The sequence below is a fragment of the Pan troglodytes genome, chromosome 19, assembly GCF_028858775.2.
Source record: "Pan troglodytes isolate AG18354 chromosome 19, NHGRI_mPanTro3-v2.0_pri, whole genome shotgun sequence".
Taxonomy (NCBI): domain Eukaryota; kingdom Metazoa; phylum Chordata; class Mammalia; order Primates; family Hominidae; genus Pan; species Pan troglodytes.
This window is the reverse complement of record NC_072417.2, coordinates 91,135,968-91,156,132: the sequence shown is the minus strand read 5'-3', so window position 1 is coordinate 91,156,132 and position 20,165 is coordinate 91,135,968. Positions and strand designations below refer to the sequence as shown.

Sequence of the window (20,165 nt, the reverse complement as noted above, 5' to 3'; positions counted from 1 at the left end):
CTGTCTGAGAAGTGAGGAGACCCTCTGCCTGGCAACCGCCCCGTCTGAGAAGTGAGGAGCCCCTCCGCCCGGCAGCCACCCCGTCTGAGAAGTGAGGAGCATCCTCCCTCCTCGTCTGGGAGGGAGGTGGGGGGGTCAGCCCCCCGCCCGGCCAGCCGCCCCGTCCGGGAGGGAGGTGGGGGGGTCAGCCCCCCGCCCGGCCAGCCGCCCCGTCCGGGAGGGAGGTGGGGGGGTCAGCCCCCCGCCCGGCCAGCCGCCCCGTCCGGGAGGGAGGTGGGGGGTCAGCCCCCCGCCCGGCCAGCCGCCCCGTCCGGGAGGGAGGTGGGGGGGTCAGCCCCCCGCCCGGCCAGCCGCCCTGTCCGGGAGGTGAGGGGCGCCTCTGCCCGGCCGCCCCTACAGGGAAGTGAGGAGCCCCTCTGCCCGGCCAGCCGCCCCCTCCGGGAGGGAGGTGGGGGGGTCAGCCCCCCGCCGGGCCAGCTGCCCCGTCGGGGAAGTGAGGGGCGCCTCTGCCCGGCCGCCCCTACTGGGAAGTGAGGAGCCCCTCTGCCCGGCCAGCCGCCCTGTCCGGGAGGGAGGTGGGGGGTCAGCCCCCCGCCCGGCCAGCCGCCCCGTCCGGGAGGGAGGTGGGGGGGGGTCAGCCCCCCGCCCGGCCAGCCGCCCCGTCCGGGAGGTGAGGGGCGCTTCTGCCCGGCCGCCCCTACTGGGAAGTGAGGAGCTCCTCTGCCCGGCCACCACCCCATCTGGGAGGTGTACTCAACAGCTCATTGAGAACGGGCCATGAAGACAATGGCGGTTTTGTGGAATAGAAAGGGGGGAAAGGTGGGGAAAAGATTGAGAAATCGGATGGTTGCTGTGTCTGTGTAGAAAGAGGTAGACATGGGAGACTTTTCATTTTGTTCTGTACTAAGAAAAATTCTTCTGCCTTGGGATCCTGTTGATCTGTGACCTTACCCCCAACCCTGTGCTCTCTGAAACATGTGCTGTATCCACTCAGGGTTGAATGGATTAAGGGCGGTGCAAGATGTGCTTTGTTAAACAGATGCTTGAAGGCAGCATGTTCGTTAAGAGTCATCACCACTCCTTAATCTCAAGTACCCAGGGACACAAACACTGCGGAAGGCCGCAGGGTCCTCTGCCTAGGAAAACCAGAGAACTTTGTTCACTTGTTTATCTGCTGACCTTCCCTCCACTATTGTCCTGTGACCCTGCCAAATCCCCCTCTGCGAGAAACACCCAAGAATGATCAATAAAAAAGAAAAAAAAAAATTGCATTCAAGAGATACTATACTAATAGATTATGTATATTATAAAAAACACAATAAAAATAGACACTTTAAAGGGATGAGATTAAAATATAGAAAGAAAATTCCCATATGTTTTTCCTGCTGCCCCTGGGGTTGTGTGTCCATCTTTGGGGACCTCTGAGGGAGGCCCTGGAGCACTGAGAGGGGCGGTGGTCGCCAGGGGTCTGGAAGATGGAGTAAGGAGACCTGAAGGGGCCCCAGGGAGGCTTCGGGGAGGCAGGGGTCGGGGTTACAGCTCCGCGCCGCTGGGGAAGCGGAATCTGCGGGCGGAGGCCGGGGCACCGTGCTGTCCAGGGCAAGAGGAACGCAGTCCCGCGGCATCCACGACGGAGGGGCCCGGCCGCGGGGCCTGGGGGCCCGGGGAGCCAGGGCATGGGAATCCGGGGCAGAAGGACTGCGGGCGCGAAGCTTGGGAGGCAGGGTACTTGGGGCCCGGAGAGTCGCTCGGGCCTGGCTCCGGCAGCAGTCGCGACAGGTCCTCCACCAGGTGCCACTTCTCCTGAACCTGCTGTGAGGAGAACAAGTGGCGAGTTGCAACAGGCGCTGCTTCCCACGAGCGGGTGTGAGGACAGCAGCGGCAGCAACTCTGCGGCCCATGGGCCAGCCCGCACCCAAAGTAGCCAGAGGCCGCGCCCCGCCCGAGGCCACGCCCCGCTCGAGGCCACACCCTCCCAGGGCCACGCCCCACCAGGGTCCCGCCCCGATGCAGCCCTAGACCACGCCCTCAGGAGTCCCGTCCACAACGCAGCCAGATGCCACTCCTTCCACGTCCCCGCCCGAGACCACGACCTCCAAGGGCCCCGCCCCCAACGCACCCTGAGACCACACCCCACTAGGGTCCCACCCCATGCAGATCTAGACCACGCCCGCTAAGAGTCCGTCCCCAAGCATCCCAAGGCCACGCCCCCGGTAGAGGCCCCACCCTGAGGCCACGCCTTAGCCAGGTCACTGTTCCTCCCTCAGCTCTATTAAGCCCCTGTCCCCAAGCCTAAAGTCGTAATTTTTTTTTTTTTTTTTTTTGTGGAAACTGGGTGTCTCCCTGTTGCCCAGGCAGGATTGCAGTAGCAAGACCACAGCCCACTGCAGCCTGGACCTCTCAGGCTCAAGCGATCTTCCCACCTCAGCCTCTGGAATAGCTGTGACCACAGGCACGCGCCACCACGCCCAGCTCATTTATTTGATTTTTAGTAGAGACGAGGTCTTGCTATGTTGCTCAGCCTGGTCTCAAACTCCTGAACTCAAGCACTCTTCACGCCTCGGCGTGAGCCACTGCACTCAGCCATGTTATCCTTTTTTCCTTTTTTGAGACGGAGTTTTGCTCTTGTTGCCCAGGCTGGAGTGCAATGGGGCGATCTCAGCTCACTGCAACCTCCGCCCCTCCGCCTCCTGAGTTTAAACGATTCTCCTGCCTCAGCCTCCCTAGTAGCTGGGATTACAGGCGCCCACCATCATGCCCAGCTAATTTTTTGTATTTTTAGTACAGACGGGGTTTCACTATGTTGGCCAGGCTGGTCTTGAACCCCTGACGTCAGGCAATCCACTCACCTCGGCCTCCCAAAGTGCTGGATTACAGGCACGAACCACCGTGCCCGGCTTTTTTTTTTTTTTTTTTTAGTAGAGACGGGGTTTCACTATTTTGGCCAGGCTGGTCTTGAACTCCTGACCTCAGGTGATCCACCCACTTCGGCCTCTGAAAGTACTGGGATTACAGGCGTGAGTCACCACGCCCGGCCACATTCTCTTTTTAAAAAATTAATTACTTATTTTTGGTGGAGACCAGGGCCTTGCTTTGTTGCCCAGGCTGGTTTTAACTCATGGCTTCAAGTGATCCGATCCTCCTGCCTGGGCCTCCAAAGCGCTGGGATTACAGGCAAAGGCCCAGCCCCTAAGGTCACATACTTACCAGGTCTGGCTCTTGGTCTCAGGAGCCCGAGCTGTTCTCTTCCTCCCCTTCCCCGTCTTCACTCTCAGCCTGAGGCCACGCCCTCCAGTAGGAAGAACCCACCTGACCCGCTCAGACGTGTTCTAGGCCCTCGGCCACACATAGGGAAGGGTTTCCACTGAAGCTGCTGTCCCCTCGCCAGCCCCGAGGACACTCACCCACACCAGCTGCTTCCGGAGCCTGTGGATGGCCCTGGCATTGGCCTGGGTCTGGGAGATGCACACCGTCAGGACAAGGCTTGGGTCGGAAGGGGATTCATGGTCAGTTGCCCCTGGGGCCACAGGCGCCTCTCCCTGACTTCCTCTCTCTCCACCTCAGTCTCTACAATACTCGGTACTGCGGTCTTCTCACTGCACACTGCTGTATCTGAGGATGGGACCCTCCTCTCCTTCCTCGCAGAGCCCCTCATCCCCTCCCCTCTGGCACAGCCATACCAATAGCTCAGCAGCTGCGGCCACCCAGACACAGGGCTTCCCCAGTGATCCTGCAATCCCCATGGCAGCCCAGAAGGTGGGCCCAGGAGGTTCCTGCTTTTCAGAGGCCCTGCTTCCCTTGGCTTTCTGCATCTGGCTCCTGGCTGGGGGTGCACAGGCTCACCACCCCCATGGAAGGAAGGACCTCCCCCTCCAGGTGTCCCCTCCCATGGCCCCTGCTGCCCTGAGAACCTGAGCATGATGAGGAGGGGGAAGCTGAAGGCGTGGGAGCCCAGGTAGTGGAGGGCACGCTGGCCAATGGGCGGGAGCCCAAGGGCCACCAGCTCCGGGACCACTTGCCAGGGTGCTGAGTAGTTGGTGAAGAGGCCGCAGTCCCAGGAGGAGTGGATGCTGGAGAGAGATGGCCAAGAGGGGCTGGCATCAGGGTCCTGGGTGAGAAACTGCCCCTGCCAGCCTCTGGGTGCCCCCTCCTCTTCCCCTCACCTGCTGACCACATAGCCCAGGGGCACTGCAGCCAGAAGCAGGCCCAGGAGGAGCACTAGCTGGAAGAAGAAGGTGGAGCTGGAGGCACGGAAGGGCCGCGAAGACGCCCTGGAGTTCTTCAGGAGGGTGTACTGGGGGCGCAAGCAATAGCAACCAGGAGTCAGCGAGTTATGCAGACCCCAGGGGGCTGACACCCAGGGAAGGGGGCAGGAGCAGGAGCAGGAGGCGAGCCCAGCTCAAGGCATCCACCCAGAGGCACGAACCCCATACCCCCCAGCCATGAGCCGTCACCTTCTTGATGTAGAAGGTGAGGAAGAGGAAGACGCTATTCAGCAGGGGCAGCAGGGGGCAGTAGAAGAGGCCCATCCAGGTGACCGTCTGCCCCGCCACGATGTCCAGCACATTCTTGGGGACCAGGAACTCCTCCCGTTCCAGCCAGGCCCAGAACCGGCCTGAGAACCGGTCCACCAGCAGCCTGCAGGGATGGGAGGGTCCAGGTACTCACCACTCCACACAGATGCGTGGGCTGTATCGGTCATGGCCACAGCCTGCCACTTACTCCCGGGCTCCACACTGGACCCGCTCACCCTTGGCTGTAGCCACTGGCCACCCCCAACATGCTCGCGGCACCCCCGCCCTTCTGGAGGTGTCACCCCGGGGCTCACCTCCGAGGCAGGGTGACCAGGAAGGCGAAGGCCACGGTGAGGAGGAAGTTGAAGATACTCAGCTTGTACAGCTCCTCCCCCACGGAGTTCTCCCAGCACTGGGGTGCAGGGGAAGGGGACCCGTCACCACTCACGGCCACCCCGGCCCTCCCTTCCCTTAGCCTCCTGTGAGGGTTTCTGTGGTGCAGGTGCCTTGCCTGGTGTCTGATAGAATCGTTAGGTTGAAACCCAGGCCTTGAGGATGGGATTAGAGCAGGAAGCCCCACAGCCAGGGCAGCCACACTCCACCATGTGGCAGCAGTGGCGCCCCCTGGAGGTGTGCCGCGGTGCAGGCAGCCCTGCTCACCGCTTCTCTCAAAGGTGACTAAAGGGGCAGGAACAGGGCTCTGCACAGTTTGAGGTGAGCTTTTTGGGGAGAAGGAAGGGAGAGACAGGCCCCACCGGGCTGCCAGCCACCTGATAGTCACAAACGTTGTAGCCGTAGGACTCACAGCTGCTCTTGTCTCTGCCAATGCACAGTATGGTCTGACCCAGGGAGACGGAGAACATCCCCAAGCTGGCCAGCTTCAGCACCACGCACCTGGGGGCAGGGACCTTGTCAGGTGGAGGGGCCCAGGCACATGGGCACCTGGCTCTACCCAGGCTATAGGTGTGGCTGATGTCCGAGTGGGATCATGTTGTGTCCTGGGCCCAGCCTCCTTCCAACCTGCTCTGTCTGTGGCAATGTGGTCCAAAGTGCATTCTTAGAGTCCGAGTCTCCAGGCGATTCATGGGAAAAAGGGTTCTGTGTTTTTGTTTTGTTTCAAGACCGAGTCTCACTCTGTCACCCAGGCAGGAGTTCAGTGGTGTGACCTCGGCTCACTGCCACCTCTGCCTCCTGGGTTCAAGCGATTTCTGACTAAATTTTGTATTTTGAGTACAGACAGGGTTTCGCCATGTTGGCCAGGCTGGTCTCGAACTCCTGACCTCAGGTGATCCACCCGCCTTGGCCTCCCAAAGTGCTGGGATTACAGGCGTGGGCCAGGGCGCCTGGCCAAGGGTTCTGTTTTTAGATCAGTTTGAGAAACACTGCACAGTCCAGCCATGTTCCCTCATGCCCGGTGTGGAGAGGCACATGCAGCAAGCCCTGCGGTGGAGAAGCCTGTGGCCTTTTCAGGATCCTGACTGCAGGCGAGCTCCTCCTTTCCTCCGCCGCCTATGGACATTGAAGCCCACTGACACAAGCTTGCATGTCATAAACACGTGCCACACATATGTACTGCACAATGCATGACCAGACCAAATAGGTGATTGTCTAAACGAAACATCATCACATGCATGTTATCTGCTTTTGCTTTTTTTTTTGAGATAGGGTCTCACTCCATTGCCTAGGCTGGAGTGCAGTGACGCCATCACAGCTCCCTGTAGCCTTGACCTCCTGGGCTTAAGTGATCCTCCCACCTCAGCTTCTCTAGTAGCTAGGACTGTGTGTCCTAGTCTTTCATCATGCCCAGTTAATTTTTTTGTATTTTTTGTAGAGACGGGGTCTTGCCATGTTGCCCAGGCTGGTCTCAAACTCCTGGGATCAAGTGATTCTCCCATCTTGGCCTTCCAAAGTGTTGGCCTTACAGGCGTGAGTCACTGTGCCTGGTTGCGTGTTATCTCTAAGGGTGAACATTCCCACTGCTGATACGGGGCTACAGAGTGGCTGGGAACAGTGGTTCTCCTGTTGAGGGAGCTAGGGGTAGGTGAGAGCTTTTTTTGTTTTGTTTTGTTTTGAGATGAAGTCACACTCTGTCACCCAGGCTGGAGTGTAGTGGCGCAATCTCTGCTCACTGCAACATCTGCCTCCTGGGTTCGAGTGATTCTCCTGCCTCAGCTTCCCGAGTAGCTGGGATTACAGGTGTGCACCACCACACCTGGCTGATTTTTGTGTTTTTAGTAGAGACGGGGTTTCACCATGTTGGCCAGGCTGGTCTCGAACTCCTGACCTCAGGTGATCCACCTTGGCCTCCCAAAGTTCTGGGATGACAGGCGTGAGCCACCATGCCCGGCCTCAAAAAATAAAGTTTCAAAGCAAACCAAACACAGCTGACTTTGAGGAAGCAGAGGGAAAAGCAGTTAGGGCAAGTGGTGACTGAGGGTGGCGTGAGGGAGAGAAGCCAGTGGGAGCTCAGGTGGGCTTTACACAAGAATTTCTGCAGCTGGATGAGGGGTGGAGAAGTAGGGGGTCTAGACAGGACCTAAGTGCTGAGACAGAAGATGGCAGAACCTGGGAGTGGTAGTCCCAGCTGCTCCGGCGGGAGGATCGCTTGAGCCCAGGAGGTCGAGGGCTTGCTTTTGAACTTGCACCTGGCAGGCACGATGAGCTTGACTTTGTCTGGGCGCTTCACCCATGTGAACCTCAGTTTCCTCATCCCTCAAGGGGGATGAGGATGGTCTGGACTTCACGGGTCACGTGAGGGTTGTCCAGGTAAGGGGAGTAAACCCTCGGCATGTAGAAGCTCTGCATGTCCCGTGTTGCTGGTTTTCCTGTGTGCAAAGCCCATTCCCAGCACCCCTGGCCACAGTCCCTTGCTCCACTGAATGGCCGGAGCTTGGTCCAGACTGGCGGCTTCCTTTGGAGGTGGGGGATTGGAAAGCCTTAGACCTGGGGCCCTGAGGTCGTGTGCTGTGAGGTGTGTACCTGCCTTCCCTTGGGCCACTAGTGAAGGGGGAAGCCTCTCAGCTGGGGACCCCAGGTGCCAGGTGACAACCAAAAGAGAGCAGCAGGATGCAGACTTGTTACATGCCCACTTGTCCCCACCAAGGGTGGCACTCACCAGATCAGAGTGAGGTTGACCTCCGTGTTGGGAGGGTAGTTTTCCAGCTGGACCAGGAATGTGAACAGCAGGGGACCCAGGAAGTTGACCAGGGCGATGACCCCAGGGGGCAGGTACTGGAGCAGCAGAAACAGGGACTCCTACAGGAAAAGGCAGGTCAGGGGAGTCCGCGTGCTGGGGGGCCCCTGTCGGCTCCCCGCCCCCCACAGTGCCCTAAAGTGTAACTCTGGGGCAGGCCCAGAATAGGGTTGCCTGTAAGCTATTCCCTTCAGCAGCCTGGCAGTTGGCGGGAATATCCAGCGGGAGCCCGCCTGCCTTGGCCGTGACCTGTGGCCGCTAGCGATTGAACCTCTCTGAGCCTCGGTTTCCTCATCTGTAAAATGGGATCATCCCGTCTCCCCGCCGCAGTTCTGGCCAGGATTAAATGAATGCAGTTGCCTGACACCTCCTTGTTGTCCTGTGAGTACTTGGTAGCCCAGAAGATGGCGCTGATGGCCCCAACCACCAGGAGCCCGATGAGTATGTTGACCCGCAGGTAGGAGAGCAGGTGGCAGGCCGTCTGGGCCCGGGTCTGCTGCTGCATCAGCTGGAAGCGACGGCCCTCCTCCAGCTCCACCTGCCCGGAAGGGTGGGGACAGAGGCAGCTGCAGGCGGGGTGGGCGTGGGAGGAAAGGGTGCAGGAAACGCTCTCACACACAGTCACAACCATTCACGCTCACATACACAGTCACAAACTCTCACACTGTCATGCTCCCATAGACACTCAGATTCACACTTTCACAGGCGTGCTCACCATCACCCATTCAGTCACATGTGCCCTCACACTCGGCCACACATGCACACACATTCACACGCTCTCCATCACGCTCCCACAGGCTCCCTCCCACACACGCTCACACACACTGGCACGGTCGCACTTGCTCGCACACACCTGGAACACGTGGCTCTCACGCACTCGCTCCCATATACCTGGAGCTTGTGGATCTCAGGCACTCACTCGCACACACACCTTGAACTCATTGCTGATCTCATGCTTCTTGATGGTGGCTGCTTCCTGCACCCGGATGCAGAAGTCCCATGAGGAGAAGACCTTGGCACTGAGAGGCGCCTGATAGCCCTGACCCAGCCGAGTCTTCTGCGGCAGCCCCTTCACCATCCTGCGGGGCACGAGACCAGGGGCTGCTGGAGGAGGGGCACCTCTACCATCCAGCCTCAGCCTTGGCTCGGCTCTGGGTCTGGGAAGGCCCCTGCAGCCCCAGGTGCAGGTCCTGGTGAGTGAGGAGTCAGGGTAGGGGGCGGTGGCCCTGTTCCTAAGGTTTGCGGCCAGAGCCTGGGCTGAGGAAGCACCCAGGAGCCTGCTGTGCCGGGCCATGGGCCTTCCTGCCAATGGGAGGGTACCCTGCCAAGGAAGGGGTGATCAGGGAAGATTCCCCGGGGAAGGGGGTGAAGGTGTGGGCTTCGCTCTCACCGCCGCAGAGTCCCACAGAAGCAGAGGAGCAGGCAGGCCAGCGGGCTGAGGAGGTAGGCCAGGCGGATGCTGTACACCGAGCTGCTCTCGGGCCCCACTCGGTACGCACCGTAGAAGAGATAGGTGTTGGTGAAGGCCTGGGGACAGCGACAAAGATACCCAGCCCGGGTGAGCACCAGGCTCTGCTCAAGTGCTTTCCATATATGATCTCGTTAGCCCCCGTGCAATCCCCCCATCAGGTAGGGAGTGTCCCGTCTTACAAAGGCCCACAGAGGTTCGGCAACTTGCCCAAGGTCACAGGGCTTTGAGAAATAGAGCCACGACTGGAACCCAGGAACCCCATTGGTGACCACTCGATGGCTTCCCAGGATGAGGGTGGGGAAGTGCTTCTCCCAGAGGCCGGGGAACTTTTCCCCTTTTGTCCCTGGCACCCCCTACACCAGCTGGGCTCTGAGGACCACGGGCATGTGTCCATGAGTCTATGTTGGGCACAGTGGCCTCAGCCTCTCTCTAACCCCACCACAGGCCAGGCCAGTCTGTCTAGGTAAGACCATACCCTGAGGAGCCAAAATGTCCCTGGAGGAGCAGAGGTCCTCTTAGACTTGTGTCCCCTGAAGCCAGTTCCCTGGGTCTCCCAGACTCGGGACCATAGCCGGGACAGACCTCACTCACCCTGCCAGTCAAAACATGCCAAAGTTGATTGTGGAACCTCAAAACGCCAGGCTGGGACTGGTGGCTACCAGGGCACTGGAGGGCTGTTGAGGAGGAAGGGGGTCAATAGAGAGGGATCCCCAAGGCATAGGTGAGGCTCTGCGGCTACTGCTCTATAACCCCCAACCCTGGGGAGGCCTGAGCAGGGGGCTGAGGATGTGCCGAAGGTGTGCCCCACACAAGGCGAGGTCAGGGAGAGAGAGCCCCGGGGCCTGCACGGCAGGACCACGCCCAGCGTTGTCGCCACGCTCTGGGCCCTGGGCCAGCCCCCCCATGGCGCAGGTGGGCACCGGAGCACTTCCCCTGGTGGGCCTCACACTTACTCAAGTTCAGGGTGGGGCCTGGGTCAGGGGGGCGGAGCCAGACCAGGGGCAGCAGCACGAAGCTTGCGGTGAGCAGCAGGCTCAGCAGGTTGAGTAGCAGCAGGAAGCGGAGGAAGGTGAAGTAGGACCGAATTCCTGTGCCAAAGAGGCCTGCAGTGCGAGAGCAGGGTGGATCAGGGAGGCCGGGGCCGGGGCTGGGGCCGGGCTGAGAGTCCAAGGGCGGGCCCACCGGACGGGGTGGGGTGCCCGCCAGGCTCCCACCCGCCCGAGTCCGGAGGTACCGCTGACAGTCACCTGGGGGTGCTGCGTGGGCCCGAGGTTTGCGGTGCCTGCGGGCGGAAGGGGTGGGAGGGGGGAGGGGCCGATTGGTCGGGGGACCCGGGTGAAGGCAGGTGGGATGATGCCACTCTCCTTTTTCCGATCTGGGCAGTGGGGCTCCAGAGAGGGCAAGGGGAGGTGCGGATCGCGCGGGTCCTACCCCCGATCTCGTAGAGCGCCCCCTCCCAGAGCCCAAGGCCCCGGGCCAGCCGCTGCGCTGCCTCCCGCAGGCGCCTTTCCACCGTCTGCCGCCGGCGCTGCCACCGCTGCCAGCGCAAGGTCTGCACCCCCGCGGGCTCCCGCAGCTGCCTGGACGGGGGTGGTGACAGGGGCGCCCCTGAGTCACCCGCCCTGCCCACCCGGGCCAAGCAGACGGGGTGCTCCCACACCATCCGACGGGGCAGCCTCGCAGCACCCCCCCACGCACCGTCTGGCGCCCGCGTGGCACCCACCAGATGAGGCGCTTGTCCATCATGGCATAGGGCAGCCCGCGCACGGGCGTCCCAGAGCCGCGCAGCCGCTCCATCTCTGCCTCCCACAGCTCCTCCGGCTCCGGCACCCCAGGGGCCCGCTCCGATGACACCGACCGCGGCAGCAGCATCTCGGCGGGCACGGGTAGAGGCTGGGGCGCCGGGCTGCCGATGGGGGGGATATGAGTCCCCGGTTGGATGAGCCTTAAGGCCTTGGCTATGGCCTCTGTGCACGCTGGGCTGGGGGCGGGCCCTTCCTTCCCCTCTGCGCCGGTGTCGGGGCCTGGGCTCCTGCAGCCCTAGGGTTCACTTGCCCGGTCTGCCGCTCTGCCGCCTCTGGGGCTCAGAAATGAGAGAGAATCCTGCTGGGGTCGAATTCGGGCCCAGCCCCGCTCCAACTCTCAGAGGGACACACAGCCACGGCCTCAGTCTCCCCATCTGTCAAATGGGGTGAAAGATCCAAAGGGCACAGAAAGTCTGGACCGGCACAGGCAAAGCCAAGACCTGCTGCACCCCGCATCCACCTGTGCCTGGGCCCACCGTCACCCCGAGGAGAGACAATTCCCTCTCTTCTCCACGTGCCAGTTTGCCCTTCCGGAAGAGCCTGTGTCCCAAACCCCACAGTTCCTGGGACTCGGCATCTGCCGCATCTGACTCTGGATGTCGGGGGACCCCCTTCTGTCTTCCTTCTTGTGGTCCAGCCTCCAGTCCCAGGTACCCCGCGAGCCCCTGATGAGGACCTGTGGCTACAGCCCCAGCCGTGGGGACAGGAGCAGGGACCCACTGCTACCCTTGCAGGGCTCTAGCTGGCCCCCACAGCCCCTCACCCTCTGCATTCTCCCTCCACTGGACATCCAGCTCACCTGGGGACCTAGGGACCAAGTCCCTGGAGGAGTCCCCTTCTCAGACGACTCCTGCCAAGCCAGGCAGGGTGGTGAGGGAGCCCAGAGGAGGGGTCATATGACAGGAAACCCAGCTTCCCTCTCCACTACCTCCCTCCTCCCCTCTCACCCCACGGTTTCCTCTGCTTTAAACTGAGGCCAAGCAGGCACTTCCTGTGGGCCCCTGAGATGCAGAGGTGAAGGTGACAGGCGTAGGCCACTTGGCCTCCTAGGGAGCTCTGTGCATGCTGGGCTGCGGGTGGCCCACCCTTCCCCTCTGCACAGGAGTCAGGGCCTGGTCTCCTGCGGCCCTAGGGTCCACTGGTCCGGGTCTGCCACCTGGCTGCCTCCAGGGATGTCCAGCCTGCAGCTGAGGCCCTCTCTGTTCAACTCCTTCCAGCCGGGATAGGCAGGACTTGACCTCGAGGCCTGAGCTGGGAGCCTGACATGGGTGGGGATGGGGACGGTGGGGGCACAGGGGCCAAACTCTTTATCTGCCGGCCACACCCTGGAGGGTGTGATAATGACGGGATGGTGGGCTCCCCAGAACCTGGCTGCTGGGTTTCCAGATACTCTTGGTGTTACTGCTGTACTTCCAGCCCCTGTCATTGGCGTTATGGTTGTGCCAAGACCCAGGCCTAGCACCTGGCCCATAGTAAGTGCTCAGGAATTGGCTCCATTCATGCTCTCCCAGGCTAGATGTTTAAGACATATCTTTGCCAATTCTCTGTCCTTGGGCCCCTGGGAAGCCCGCAGCCCTTCCTCTCTGCTCCCTCTCTACCTGCTATAGGGCCCAGTCATCTCAGGTCTGAATGTTCATAGCTTTTCTGCCTCTCTGCCCGCCTCCTTCCTGGTTTCCAGAGTCCTTTCTGTGTGTCAGGAGCAAGCTATGTGCTGGTGCTGGGCACACAGTGGGCTGGGGTAGGAGGGGGCACAGAACCACAAATGTACATGTCAATAGGAAGTGGTAGGTGCTCCACCAGGGTTCAATCTGGGGAGGCTCCCCAGAGGAGGTGGCATTCATGCAAATTCAGTGTGGGTATGCAGGGAGGGGGAAGCAGTGGGAGGAGAGGCAGGTGCTGGGTCTCCATGCCAGGGTGCCACTTGCCAAGAACCAGCTTGGGGTAGCCATCTGAGGACCACACTGGCAGCTCCAAAAGGCCCCAGCCTTGGCCCCTGCCTGGTCCTCGCTTTTGCTTGCCTGCTCTCCCCTGCAGCAGTGCCCTCTCCTGCCCTCCTGGGCCCCAGCTCACATTCACCCTGCCTGCTTCATGGCTTCTCCCCGCCAGGAATGACCCTCCCTTCCAAATGGGCTTGGGGTGGGGGGTACAATCTCAAAGCCAGTTTCCTCCATAGAGTTCCCAGGCGGACCACTAAGTCTCCTGCTTTGGCTGGGGGCACCCTAAAGGGTGATTAACTTCTCTCAGCCTCAGTTTCCTCATCTGTGAAATGGGAATATCAGTGCATACCTTCCTGGCTTATGGGGAATAACAGAAAACAGGGCAACGGGTACAGCACCTGGGGACAGTCACCTAAGTGTCAGCGTGTCCTCCTTTTCATCCCCTCCTCTCCACACAGCACACAGGAAGTGAGCCAGAACTCTTGCTAGATAAACAATGAACCCCGCCCAGGTGTCAGGAGTGGGAGATAACCAGGCTCCCCCCCGCCGGGGTCGGGGAGAGTCAGCAGGAGGCTTGCGGGGGCGGGGGGGGGGGGCTGCCCAATCTGGCGTGAGATACTCTGTGTCCCTGGGGCTTTCGGCGGCATCTTACTTGGACGATCCCTAACCATGGGAAGCAGATGAGTCTGGAAATATTGCCCCTTTTTGGAACTTGGGGAAACTGAGCGTCAGAAAAATTGGGGACTTCAACCAGGGGCTGGAATGAATCCAGCCCAGCTCAGACCTCAGGAGGAGGGGTCGGAAGTTGGCAGGGGAGGAAGGCATAGTCGCCGCGGGGCGCCCGGAGGAGGGCTGGGGCGCCGCGGCCCGGGCCGGGTCACGTGATAGCCAAGGCCCGCCCCGCCCACGTGGGCCGGGAGGTGCGGCTACTCCCCCGGCCCCGGCAGACCTGCGACTGGCCCAGTCGCCCGCTGGGGCCCTTTGCCACTCCCTTGGGAAGGAGAGCCGAGACCTCAGTTCCCGACGGCTCTTGCGGGGCACAGGTGAGCCCTGGCTGCGCGCGCGGCCCCTCCTCCCCGGCGCCTCCCAGGTGAGCGGCCGCGATCCCGGTCCCGGGTCCTGCCAGCCCCAGCTGCTTCTCCTATGCGGGGACAGCGGCAATCCCCCCTGAATTCCTTTCGGCCTCTGGGGCTATTTGGCAGCCGAGTTCCCTCCCCGGGGGCTCCTGGAGCTCCCAGGGCTTGACCCTCCGGCTCGGACAGAGCTGGGAGCGGCAGGGGCGGGGAGGACAGTGCGGGGAGCAAAATCCGCAGCCCCCACCCAGGTCCCCCAGCCGAGCGCCAGGGCACGGGGAGGGGAGCGGGTGTGGCCGGGATGGGAAGGGGCGGGGGACAGGGAGGTCGGCTGGACGGGTTCGGTGGCCCCAGAGTTGCAGCCGCTCTGGGCTCTGGGGCCAGGTTGCGGTTCTCTGTGGGTAGCGGCTGCTCCCGGGAAGCTCGCTGCCGGCTGGGGTGGGGGTTCCTGGAAACGGGCGCCACCCAGCCTCTCCCCACCTGGCTCAGGAATGGTGCGCCTGGAAACTCCGCTGGACTTGCCTGGGCCTCGGGGCGGAGTGCTGGCGCGCTGGGTGCCCGAGTCCTCGGGTTCCCTGAGCTTAGAAGGGCCTGTCTGGAGGAAGGGATTCCAGCTCTAGGGACTGGGTGGGGCGTCCTCAGCCCCTCCTTCGGCAGCTGTCCCGTGTTAGGCTGGGTGGGGCCGCCTCGGACCCAGCTCTGGGCTGGTTTTCCCACGTCTTTGCTCCTGCTGGAGGGAGGGGGTGGTGTGGGGCCTGGGCCCGAAGATGGCACCCAGGACACTGAGGGAGGGCGCCGTCCGGTCCTGTGACTGGCACCCCTGCAAGGAGCTGCTCTGTCGGGGCGCCCCCGGGCTTTGCCTGTCCGAGGAAAGCGCCCTTCAACCGGGCCGAGTTTGAGCCCTGAGTTCCTGAGGGTGAGCGCAGGAGGAGTCCAGGGCAGAGGCCGGCAGGACTCGCTGGTGGCTGGGAGCTGAGTCCTGGCTCCACTCTCACAGATGAACAGGCCCGGAGCCCAGGGCCCCAGACAAGGCTGCTCGGGTTCCAGTTGTGCCGGGTGACGGCAGAGCCAGGACAAAGGAGGCCTGTTGAGGTCCTGGCCACCCCCAGCCGGCCGCCCTGGGATGATGGAATGCAGGGCAGTGGGTCTTCTGAGAACATGAGGACCTTGGCGCCCTGACGGCGGTGGCATGGAGTGACCTCTGTGTGTGGGGGAGGAGCCCCCTGTGCTGCTTCCGCCTGGGGCTGGTTGGGGGTGAGGGCTCCAGCAGCTAATTTCCTGCTAGAGGAAGTTCTTTGAGGTCACAGGGCAGACGCAGAGAAGGCCTCCAGCCTACTCTGACCTTTCTCTCCAAAAAGGAGATGTCTCTGTGCCAGAACCCTGGGCATGGAGATCCTGAAAGGGGCTGTGTCTACAGGCACCCTACCTCTTCCCCATTTCCCAGGGACTGGCGACATCGAGGAAACAGATGTGGAACTGCAGACCCCACACCCTTCCTTCCTCTCTCCCCTCCCCTGACACTGGAGGGGGCCCCCCATTCCATTCTGGCATGAGGCTTATTCGGTGCCTCACCATTTATTTACCTGGGGTGATAGGGGGGTGGGCGGGACTGTCTGGGCTGTGAGTGGCACCTCCCATGGTTCCCCCAGGAATGGGTGGTGTGGACACCTGCCAGGCGTTGAAGACCACCCCTGGCTCTGTGCCCCTGTCTCATCAGATGGGCAGCAGGAGGCTCCGGAGGTGGCGCCCAGGCTCTGAGCTACCCTAGGACTGCAGACTAGCGGGCATTGGCCAGAGACATGGCCCAGCCACTGGCCTTCATCCTCGATGTCCCTGAGACCCCAGGGGACCAGGGGTAAGCGCTCTGGGGCTGGGGGCTGGAGGCTGGAATGTTCCACCCCCCACGGAGAGGTCACCTGAACAGGGGCTGCTGGAAGGAGAGAGGTGGCTGGAGCCTGACCCCCCTGCCAACCCCCTCTGCAGCCGGGACCTCAGCCCCTATGATGAAAGCGAAGTGCACGACTCCTTCCAGCAGCTCATCCAGGAGCAGAGCCAGTGCACGGCCCAGGAGGGGCTGGAGCTGCAGCAGAGAGAGCGAGAGGTGACAGGTGAGCTCAGGCCTGGATGCTGGGTGGTGTGGACCAAGACTTGGGTGCCCCAGCCCCTCAGGATGGGCCTCCCAGCTCTGCAGGCCTGGGATGGGGTGGGAGATACTGTGGCCAACGGCATCTCCAGGACCCCTGGTGAGTCTTTCTTGCTTTGTAGGAAGTAGCCAGCAGACACTCTGGCGGCCCGAGGGCACCCAGAGCACGGCCACACTGCGCATCCTGGCCAGCATGCCCAGCCGCACCATTGGTGAGTGGGACCCTCAGCCTCGGCCTCGGCCCCGGCTCCGAGTTGACCCCAGTCCCTGGGGCTGGGCTGGGCTTCCCGCCAGGCATCTCCCTGAGTAGTGGCTGCTCCCGTAGCTCAGAGCCAGGCCCAGGGCGGGCTCCTAGCCCATCCTATCTGCTGCCCGGGGGCCCAGCACAGCCCCATGTGGCCCTCGCTGGGCTCCAAAAATGACTCCAGAGTCATCACGGGGTAAAAATAGGCTTTTGGAATGCAGTGGTGCCTGAAGTCTTTGTTGAAAGGATTTTCCTGGGTCCTGGGAAGGGGTGAGGGACGCAGAGACCTGTGGTGAGCCCATCCTGAGGGGAGGGAGGCCTGGCCCTGCCCGGCCCGGCCCTGCCCAGCTGCCTCCATAGGCCGCAGCCGAGGTGCCATCATCTCCCAGTACTACAACCGCACGGTGCAGCTTCGGCGCAGGAGCAGCCGGCCCCTGCTCGGGAACTTTGTCCACTCCGCCCGGCCCAGCCTCCGCCTGTACGACCTGGAGCTGGACCCCACGGCCCGGGAGGAGGAGGGTGAGTGAGTGGGCACTGGAGCCCCAGTGGCGGACACCGGCCTGGGGTGGGGTGCAAGAGGCCAGCCTGGCCTGGGCGGTGGCTGGGGTGCTGCAGAGCCAGAGGCCCCTCTCCTATCCCTTAGCAGGCTGCCTGAAGGCCCCCCCGTCCCTCTGCAGGGACCCGCCGGGACAGGGAAGTGGGGGTCTTACCTCACAAGCGCCTTGGAGTGCTTGGAGGGCTGTGGCCCTGGGCCCCGAGTCGGGGACCGTGCGTGGGAAACAGGCCCCTGTGCTCTGTGAGCTTCCTGCTTGTCGCTGACTGAAGCAAACACACGGCTGATTGGCGACTCAAGCTCAAATAAGGGCACCGAGGTGTCTCGGGACGGTGCCGCAGGGACACACAGGCCTGACCAGGGTCCTGGCTTTGGGCTGCAGGGAGGGGCACTTGGGGATGGGCAGGACCTCCCTCTCCCTCTCGCAGAGAAGCAGAGCCTCCTGGTGAAGGAGCTCCAGAGCCTGGCAGTGGCACAGCGGGACCACATGCTTCGAGGGATGCCCTTAAGCCTGGCTGAGAAACGCAGCCTGCGGTGAGCAGCCCCGACCCTGACCCTGCCGCCGCTGCTGCGCCCCCAGACCCACTTCCTCAGCTGGGCTAGGTGGTGGGGGGAGCTGAGCCCGTGGGTGGCCGGTCTCCAGGAAGGAGAGAGTCAGGCCCCTCATTGGTCCAGGCACCTATGACTGCCTCTGTCCCCAGAGAGAAGAGCAGGACCCCGAGGGGGAAGTGGAGGGGCCAGCCGGGCAGCGGCGGGGTCTGCTCCTGCTGTGGCCGGCTCAGATATGCCTGCGTGCTGGTATGGGCCCCTGGTCTGCCCTGGGGCTGGGGCGGCTGGGCAGGGCTGGGGTGGCCTCGGTGCCTCCTCCGGCCTCACCCTCAGGGCCTCTCTGCCTGTGCCCGCAGGCCTTGCACAGCCTGGGCCTGGTGCTGCTCTCCGCCCTGCAGGCCCTGATGCCGTGGCGCTACGCCCTGAAGCGCATCGGGGGCCAGTTCGGCTCCAGCGTGCTCTCCTACTTCCTCTTTCTCAAGACCCTGCTGGCTTTCAATGCCCTCCTGCTGCTGCTGCTGGTGGCCTTCATCATGGGCCCTCAGGTCGCCTTCCCACCCGCCCTGCCGGGCCCTGCCCCCGTCTGCACAGGCCTGGAGCTCCTCACAGGCGCGGTGAGGAAGCCCTAGGACTGGGGGACGGGGGGTGCCTGTCTTCTGCTACCCTGGTACCGTGTCCCCTTCTTGTCCCAGCTCCCCTGGGGCCCCCAACCCTTGCCCCGCTGTGACTCCAGGTGGCCACAGCCAGCTCCCCGCCTCCCCCTCAATGACCCTGGATGCTCATCGTGCTGGGGTTCCCATGGGGCTGGAGGCCCAAGATTGCTGTGGCCAAGGCCCCTCCCTGTTTCCCTCACTGCCCCTGCCTGGCCTCCTCCTGCTCTGCCCCTGTGGCTGTCAGGCCTGAGGGTCGGGGTGGGGCGTGGGGAGAGTCCCTGACTCAGCTGGATCTCCCTGTGGCAGGGTTGCTTCACCCACACCGTCATGTACTACGGCCACTACAGTAACGCCACGCTGAACCAGCCGTGTGGCAGCCCCCTGGATGGCAGCCAGTGCACACCCAGGGTGGGTGGCCTGCCCTACAACATGCCCCTGGCCTACCTCTCCACTGTGGGCGTGAGCTTCTTTATCACCTGCATCACCCTGGTGTACAGGTAACGCCTCCACCTCATGACCCAGGCTCCGAGCTCCACTCATCCATCCATTCATCTTTCGACCCATTCATTGATTCTTCCCTCTTCCTTTCTTCCTCCTGTCCATCTACCTGTCTGCTCTCATCCACTCACCTATCCAACTATCCACTTACCCACCCATCTACCCATCCATCTACCTACCCACCCATCCACCCATTCATCCATCCACCCACCCATCCACCCACTCAATTCACCCACCCATTTACCCATTCATCCATCCACCTACCTATCTACCCACTCAATTCACCCCCCCATCCACCCACTCAATTCACCCACCCATCCATCTACCCACCCATTCACCCAATCAATTCACCCACCCATCCACCCATTCATCCATTCACACATTCACCCATTCACCCATCCACCCATTTATCCATCTACCCACCCATCCATCCACTCAATTTAACCCACCCACCCATCCATCCATTCATCCATCCACCCACTCATTCATCCACGCATCCATCCATTCACACATCCATCCACCTCCTTATCTACCCACCCATTCATCCACCCATCCGTTCATCCATCCACCCATCCACCCACACATTTATTCATCCATCCATCCACCCATCCACCCATGCATCTACGTATTCCACAAACATTCTCTGTGCTCAGCTCAGGGCAGGATGGTAAATGTCCTAGGGGGGCTTGCTGTCTCTGGGAGAAGATGGACCACTGAATGGGTTGGGACAATCCATGAGGCTTAGTGGTGTTTCCCCAGTGTTATGGGAGCACTGGGGAAGGAGTCAGGCTGCTTCCCAGGGGAGGCGGCACTTGCCCTGAGAGGGGAAGGTTAGATAAGAGTGGGGATGGATAAGGAAGCAGGGAAGATGTTTTGGTCATTGGGACCAGCAGTGCAAAGGCCCTGAGGTGAGCCCGGCATCTTCTGGTCCATGTCTCGCTGGGAGGCAGCCAGCCAAGTCCGCGGTGAATGCAGCCCTGCCCCCTCTTCTAGGCAGATGTGGCTGGTGGGTGATATGTTGGATGAGACTGGTGTAGAGGGCTGGTTGTGGGGCAGGGGTGTGGCAGGAGGCCCAGTCAGGGCCCAGATGGCTCCTGAGTGGGTGGTGGGGTCTGGCTGCCCAGAGCATCCGGTCTGCCTTCTCCCCTTGGCCTCTGCCCGTCAGCTTGTCAGTTGCCATGTCTGTGTCTGCTTCTCCCCAGCATGGCTCACTCTTTCGGGGAGAGCTACCGGGTGGGCAGCACCTCTGGCATCCACGCCATCACCGTCTTCTGCTCCTGGGACTACAAGGTGACGCAGAAGCGGGCCTCCCGCCTCCAGCAGGACAATATTCGCACCCGGCTGAAGGTGAGTGGCCCCGGAGCACCAAGCTGGCCTGCCCAGCTCCCTGCAGGCCTGGCCCTGGGTCCACTTAGGACCATGTGACCAGAACCGTGGTCTAGAGGGAGGGCCATCTGTCCGTGAGCTGAACTCGGGGCGCTGGGCAGGCGTGGTCTTCCGCTTGCAGTGACGGGCAGGCCCTGAGTTTTTCT

General features: G+C 62.1%; 2 protein-coding genes across 21 annotated transcripts in view; one reads left to right on the top strand and one right to left on the bottom strand.

Annotated features, from left to right (window-relative positions):
• Window positions 1–1,280: 1,280 nt before the first annotated feature.
• TMC8 (transmembrane channel like 8) lies at window positions 1,281–11,916 on the bottom strand. 4 transcript variants are annotated; one of them, XM_016933013.3, is made up of 16 exons: window positions 11,783–11,916; window positions 10,902–11,357; window positions 10,610–10,758; window positions 10,132–10,281; window positions 9,770–9,852; window positions 9,098–9,234; window positions 8,639–8,786; window positions 8,075–8,245; window positions 7,630–7,769; window positions 5,285–5,408; window positions 4,829–4,926; window positions 4,455–4,638; window positions 4,164–4,294; window positions 3,912–4,070; window positions 3,405–3,483; window positions 1,281–1,812 (listed from the first exon to the last, which is right to left on the bottom strand). In XM_016933013.3, exons 2-16 carry the CDS (start codon window positions 11,048–11,050, stop codon window positions 1,534–1,536), a joined length of 2,181 nt encoding a protein of 726 aa, XP_016788502.2. In that variant the 5' UTR covers window positions 11,051–11,357; window positions 11,783–11,916; the 3' UTR covers window positions 1,281–1,533. The 4 variants fall into 4 exon arrangements, 2 of the variants coding, with proteins under 2 accessions (XP_016788502.2, XP_016788501.1); XR_001711109.4 differs by lacking the exon at window positions 11,783–11,916 and having other exon boundaries at window positions 3,208–3,483; window positions 10,902–11,050; XR_001711108.4 differs by lacking the exon at window positions 11,783–11,916 and having other exon boundaries at window positions 3,405–4,070; window positions 10,902–11,050.
• TMC6 (transmembrane channel like 6) overlaps window positions 8,337–20,165 on the top strand; it is a 21,045-nt gene continuing 9,216 nt past the window's right edge. For 2 of the 17 annotated variants that reach the window (XR_010153109.1, XM_063799380.1), the window contains exons 1-10: window positions 13,866–14,010; window positions 15,711–15,848; window positions 15,977–16,101; window positions 16,259–16,348; window positions 16,741–16,899; window positions 17,362–17,467; window positions 17,635–17,731; window positions 17,965–18,096; window positions 18,442–18,632; window positions 19,836–19,980. Coding sequence is in view for 11 of the 17 variants with exons in the window: in XM_063799380.1 (XP_063655450.1) it covers window positions 15,793–15,848; window positions 15,977–16,101; window positions 16,259–16,348; window positions 16,741–16,899; window positions 17,362–17,467; window positions 17,635–17,731; window positions 17,965–18,096; window positions 18,442–18,632; window positions 19,836–19,980 (1,101 nt within the window). In the remaining 6 variants the exon portion in view is untranslated. Of the gene's footprint in view, window positions 8,901–10,155; window positions 10,248–11,353; window positions 11,634–13,826; window positions 14,011–14,667; window positions 14,910–15,642; window positions 15,849–15,976; window positions 16,102–16,258; window positions 16,349–16,740; window positions 16,900–17,361; window positions 17,468–17,634; window positions 17,732–17,838; window positions 18,097–18,441; window positions 18,633–19,835; window positions 19,981–20,165 lie in introns of those variants that run through there. The other 15 variants (XR_002940263.3, XM_063799374.1, XM_063799376.1 and 12 more) reach the window with 14 other exon arrangements.